Raw genomic sequence first — 6808 nt, 5'->3', positions numbered from 1 at the left:
TAGTAAATATATTATATTAAAGCGATGGGTACCCTATTTAAAAAGAATAAGAATTGGTACGGAATAATAATATAAATTTAGTTTAATATAAATTTCTATATTAAATAATTTTCAAAAACTCCTACCAAAAACAATTCGTGCGCTAGTTATATACAATTCATTACTGAATTTAGGGTAATCCTTCTTACCGCCGTTAATTTAAATATAAACAATAACCGGATTTAATTTGATTCTAATATAATAACGGATTACTAACCCTATTTAAATTTTAACCGGGACTGAAATTATAATTGAGACCGCGACCGAAACCGTAATTACAATTGCAATTGAAATTATAATCGAAATTACGATTATAACCGCGACCAATACCGCAATCAGAACCGCAATAGAAATCAAGGCCGTAACCGAAATTTAAATTATAATTAGAAAGTATATAAAAAGGCGCATTATATTAAGGAATCTACGTTTATAAATAATTCCGAATTAGAAAGCCCAAATAATATAGGAGTATATATAGTTTTAGAGTCTATCATTAAATATTATAAATATTCGAAATACTTTAAAATAAAGGTTTGGAAAAAATAATATGGGAACTATTACAATTCTCCCCCAACTTTTAAAGTTAAAAATTTTTAAACTCTATTACTTCTAATATCCGAATAATATATATATAATTATTATAAAAAGCGTGATGCCGGATGGGCTTATTTCTGTACATAGCCGTTATAACCATTTGGGCATGCTGACTAAACCATACCCGCGGCAGGCAGGTTGCCTGCCGGGACGGTAGTAATTATATACGCAATTCAAGCGCAGGTGCCTATAAATCGCTGGCCCACTTTAAATTAGATAAGGAAGCGACCCGCGACTAGGTTTATAATCTCAATCGCTAGTATAGGCTCCCGAGCCTCCGAGACCTTCTTCTTTCTACATAAATATTTACCACTTTACAACGACCCTATCTAATAACCGCCATTATATAGTAGCTATAAGCGCAAAAATTTTTTAACCGACTTTTTACTCTTTATAAATTAGCAACTATTTAAATGCAAACAATATTAAGTAATCAACCATTGAATATAATAAGTATACTCGTCGTAGCTCTTCTTAAGGGAATATAGGTAAACTTAGATCTATTACTATTTTCGTAGTCGTTCTCAATATTATAAAGACGTTAGTAATAATAATACTTTTCAAATGAATTCGAGTAAACAATACTTTCTCTATCGTTTATAATCTTTACTATATCTACGGAATCGCTCTTTCCCAAACGATTCCCAGTAGAAGTAGGTACTTTCACCTACAAAACACACTAATATTTCCATCTTCACCGACGGAAGTTCGCGCCTACTCTATAAACTTCTACCTTATAAAAACAACTCTTTTCAAAAGGGTCTAAATAATTAAAAATTAAAAATTAGGTAAACCCCACCCTAACAGTTTTCACGGCGGTTTATACTATAGGGAAACGGTTACTACCCGGATCTAATCCTTTTTATATTTTTTATTCAAATAAATATCGACGCTAAGGGTTTCCCCCTCGTAGCTATTTATAATAAACAAAAATATCCTATAAAACTATAATTTCCTCTTAAAATCTAGAAACTTCCCCAACTTATAATTATCAATTATATTAAATACTTCTACTACTTCTTTAAAGACTTACATATATAATTAACCAACTTTTATCTTTTCAACCCCCTCTTAAAAGACCCTAACCTAAATCTAAATATAAATGCTAAAGAAAATCGAATATATCCAATTATAATGACGACCCCGCCTATCACCTAAGCAACGACGACCTGTTAAATAATAATAATAATAACGAATTTAATACTTACAATAAATCAGTTATTGAATTAGACCCACCTCCCAACCTAAAAATATCAAAAAAAATAGGCAAAGCCTCCGCGAAACTAACTAGCCCCGGCCTATATATTCGTGTACAAACCCGATTCCGTATAGAATAATTTAAAACCCTAATAGTAAAAATAATAATAATAATAGCGGCCCCTCAATACAATTCATCTTACTAATTAGGTTAGCCCCCAGTAAATATAAACCCCCCCTACCAAATAACCTAGGTAATAATGAATTTACAATGGATTATCTATTATAAAGATTTTGTATTCTTAATGTAAAAATATTCGAATTCGGCGAACAATTAAATTAGGCTAACTGAATATAAAAAACTAATGTTAAATTATTAAAGAATAAATTTAAAAGTATCAGACATATAATAGAAGAAATGTTAAATAAATAGTTGGATAAAGTACTATCCAACCAAAGAATATTTATTAATAAGCCGGCATTAGTAATAAGCGGGGGAGAAAACCCCGAAGAAGCCGAAGGAGACCCAGCAGGGGGCGAACCCGTTATTAACACATAAAGAACATCATTATTAATACAACCAACTAAAGTACCCCTATGAAGACTCCTAGGACGTAAATCCCCTATCCGAATACCCTCCCTAATATAAAATACCTTTATACTAATTATGAAATTGAAAACTAAAATACCTACCTTATACTATTTACTTTTTACTAGCCCTACTAGAATAAATAAACCCGGCACTACGGATAAATTAAATATAGACGATTTAATAATTAATATAAACCGAAGAGGCTATTACTTTAAAATAAAAAGAAATGATATTAGAATATTCAATCTACATTATAAAGACCCCAATAATTTAAGCACAATAATAGATAGTAAGAATACTATTTATACTAACGTATTTAGTTTTATTAATAGAATTAATACTTACCTCCTAAACACTACCTGTACTAAAATAGAAGAATAGATTAAAAATATTCTTTTAACCCTATTCGGTAGCCTTACTACTATCTAGTAAATAATTGAGGTTATTAGTTAAAGGCAATTAAAACTTTAGTAAAAACCCTTCACTGAATAGATAAAGGCTCTAAAAACTTATTAGACCCTTAACCTAAGTATAGCTACCCGAAAATTCACTGCCGCTAAACTATACCTAAAGGATATTACTAGGAATAATATAATTTTAATCCAGTTTATTTAGAAAAAACTCAAATAGGCCAAGGCAATAGGTATCCTAAACGAGCAAAATAACAATTAATACAAATTAATGATCAAAATTTGGATTAATATAAATGTAAAGATAAGACAATATTTATACGCCCCAAAATCGAACGTAAATTTTAAGGACTATATAGAAACCGTAGAAGAAGTCAAAGCGGTTTTGCTAGCCGTAACTAAAAATATGTATAAGGACGATAACCGCAACCGATACTATTCTAATAATTAGAACTACCGGGATAGAAGGGATAGTAATAAATATTGAGATAATAAATAAAGCAGCCGATACCAATTAAATAATAATAAACGTGATAGCTAGAATTGCTTTGATAAATCCCGCAATAAAAATCGTAGCGATAGATACTATAATAAGGACTGCGCCGGCGACGACTATAATAAGTATAATAGCCGCGAAAAATAAAATAACTAATATAGAAACCGAAAAATACTTAATAAACTATTTTACAATTATTTTTATTATATTAACGAAGATAATAACTTACCCGCCTCCGCCTCAAACCTCTCTAACGCTAAAGATAATAGTAGTAACTCCGTTTATATAATAATAGGAAACGTACGTATATACTATAAATATAATTAATTATTTAGGTCCGACTTAATAGCTAGACGGTATAGCCGTAAATACCGCCCCTATTAAGCCGCTAGGGTAGAAAGTATTAGTATTAAAGCTAATTAGCCGTATAGGCGTACTTATAGTTATTATTATAAACTATATAAATTCTGTAACGTTCTTTTTAAATATTTGAAAATCTGCCCTTAGGGTAAAGAAGTAAAAATTAACGACCTGATTTAATAAGAAGCAAGCCCTGAACCTAAAATAAAATACTTAGAAGTTTTTATAACGGATGATGTACTTTTCATCGATAGAACCTTCGATTATATAATAAAAGAAGTACCCGACATTACAACCGAAATCGATTAGAACCCGCTATTAAATTTCACCTACCTCCGTATTGCTGTAAAACCTAACTTCGATAAATACGAGGGTATAAACGAAATATATATCGATAATGGCGCCGGTAGAATAATTGTCCGCTGGGACTTCCTATACAAATTCAACTATAAAATTAAGAAACGTAGCGGCTATATATCGGGAATCGAGGGCGGTAAATAGGATACTTAAAATTAAGTAACCTTTACCTTCTACCTCCCCGGAAAAGACCGCAATAGCAACCCTATAATAATAAAATTTATTAAATTTAAATAGGTAATTAATAAATTAAAATTAAATATTTTGCTAGGAAATAACTTCTTATACCCCTATAAATTAATAATTGATAATAATATAAGTAGGATTACCTTCCCGAATTTAGATAAGTTTAATATCGCTTTCGGAACTTATGATACTGCGACCTATATAAAAAAAGGGTAATAATAATAAGGAGGGTAGTATTAATACCCCGTTAGGAGGCGTTTATACCTATTACCTATACCCCCCTTCCTACGGATAGAAGCTTCAGCTTTATTGCTAAATATAATACTACAATCTATAGTATAATTGACGCAAAAACTCCCTAAATTGTAAAAATAATAAACTTATTGGACGGACCACTTACTATTAATAAATATAATAAAGTAGGAGAAATTTGCGAAATAATAGATTATAGCTATTTTATAATAGTTTAGATTAAAATGATAAAAATATTAATAATTAGCGCTACCCTATTAACAATAGGACACCTACCCGGAATAGGGGCTTATACCGATATATTATATATAATTAATATTGAGCTTACCCCTATACTAAATATTACTAATATTACGACTATAGCCAACTATAAATTCCCTAAAGATAATCGTATTCTAGTAATTATAGAAGGGATAGTTACCGGTAATAAACCTGCGCTACTTCCGCTACTGGACCTATCAAAATCCGAAACCCTTATACTCGACTTAATATTCAATATAATAGAAAAAATGTCTATCGATCTAATATAGCCCTATAATATCCCTATTGAACTAATAGAAACTAACGATAAAAAGCCTTGAATACTGGAAAAACAATCTATTTCAGAATTAAAAATACTAATAAACGAATTACAAATAATAATAGAAGAAGGAATTTATATATATACCAGAAATAAAGGTATAGTAGGCAAATTGAAGTGCTTCGTGAAAGCCTTCACTAAATTCTAGGATAATAATAAATTAATAAAATAATTACCGGATGATTTAATAAAGGTCCCCCTAATAGAGGAGTAGTAAAACCAACGAATCGCCGTATAATTATACCCCCTAAATAGGAAAGACTGTAAAATACTAGACTAGATATTTAGCGAACTATATAATAAAAGAAAAATAGAATAAGTAATTAAAGCCACCCTATTCGTACATTCCGTTTTTATAATATAGAGAAAAGTATATAGTACACTAAAAATAAGGGTGGTAATTAATTTATATAACCTTAATAAAGTATTAATCCTAAATAATTACCTTCTACTGCTATAGTTAAAAGTAATCGCTATACTAAAAAGGAAAATATAAATTACCGTAATCGATACAATAATTTTCTTTTACCAATTCGGAATATAGCTGCCATATTGTAATAAATTTACTCTTATTAGCCCAAAAGGACTAGAACGGCCAATAATTACTCTAATAGGCTATAGAAATATACCGGCCTATATTCAACGCTATATAGACAAACTCCTAAATATATAAATACTTCTATCGAACTTTTATTAATAATATTATTATCTTCTCCAATATAATAAAAAAATATTTATACTACTTCAAAAGCATCTTCAAACTATTAATTAATAATAATATTATTTTATCGCTAAAGAAATCCTAAATGGGATACCCTAGCGTAGAATTACTTAGTTTTAGAGTCTACGCCCTAAGTCTCGTTAATACAGCCGATAGATTGCAAACATTTAAGAACTTAACCTTCCTAAAGTAATTCCGAATACTTAGATAATATATTAGAAGAACAGGGTTTATTCGGCACTTAATAGCATACTATACATAAATATCCGAACTATTATAAAAGTGTAAAGTTAATTTACTAGCTAAAGAATAAAAGAAAAGGGTAGTAGAGAATAGTAAGCTAACTAAACGGTAGAATTATTATAGATCGACCTACTACGAACCGATATAAAAAAAACTAAAATCTTTTAAAGTATTATAGGAAATTATTTATAAAGAAGACCCGATAATTCTTTACTACTTTAATCCGGATAAACAACTATTCCTCTAAATAGATAGCTTATTAGAAAGAAACTTTAGAATAATGGTCTTCTACGTTAAAAAAGGATATATATAAATGCTTAGGATAATAATACCCTTTAATTAAGTATTACCAATTATATTCCTAAATAAATATTTAACTAATACGGAATTATAATACAGTTTATCGAAATTAGAAGTAATTTGTTTAATGTAGATAGTAAAACGGTTACGTAAAATACTATATTTAAATAGTATATCCGTAGTAGTATTAACCGATTATCCGGCGATGAAGGGGATCGTAGAATAGACTACCCTAAATATTTCTTTAATTATTAGAACGAACCGTCGCTTGATTAACGCCTCTATATACTTATTAATATACAACCTAAAAGTACATTACTTAGTAGGTAAGCTGAATTATATCCCGAATATACTATCTAGGTTGAAGGCTATTAGTAATACGAACTAGTAACTAAAGGGCGAGCCGGTCCTAAACAATATATAATTTATTAGGGAGAACTAAGCTTATATTACCCTAGTACAAGCTAAGATAAATAAATCG

General features: G+C 29.6%; 1 protein-coding gene across 1 annotated transcript; it reads right to left on the bottom strand.

The window, feature by feature from the left end:
• Window positions 1-2692: 2692 nt before the first annotated feature.
• B0T23DRAFT_391649 (uncharacterized protein) lies at window positions 2693-5614 on the bottom strand (the record flags this gene model as incomplete). The annotated part of the gene is made up of 16 exons (XM_062837953.1): window positions 2693-2720; window positions 2768-2781; window positions 2842-2847; window positions 3419-3444; window positions 3558-3584; window positions 3633-3639; window positions 4022-4120; window positions 4223-4250; window positions 4503-4512; window positions 4632-4682; window positions 4760-4771; window positions 4812-4813; window positions 5050-5080; window positions 5151-5207; window positions 5509-5517; window positions 5593-5614. 16 exons carry the CDS (start codon window positions 5612-5614, stop codon window positions 2693-2695), a joined length of 429 nt encoding a protein of 142 aa, XP_062696608.1.
• Window positions 5615-6808: the final 1194 nt, after the last annotated feature.

The sequence above is a fragment of the Neurospora hispaniola genome (assembly GCF_033458365.1).
Source record: "Neurospora hispaniola strain FGSC 10403 chromosome Unknown B0T23scaffold_1, whole genome shotgun sequence".
Lineage (NCBI taxonomy): Eukaryota > Fungi > Ascomycota > Sordariomycetes > Sordariales > Sordariaceae > Neurospora > Neurospora hispaniola.
Note: the sequence above shows the minus strand (reverse complement) of the source record. Positions and strands in the feature narration are given on the sequence as shown.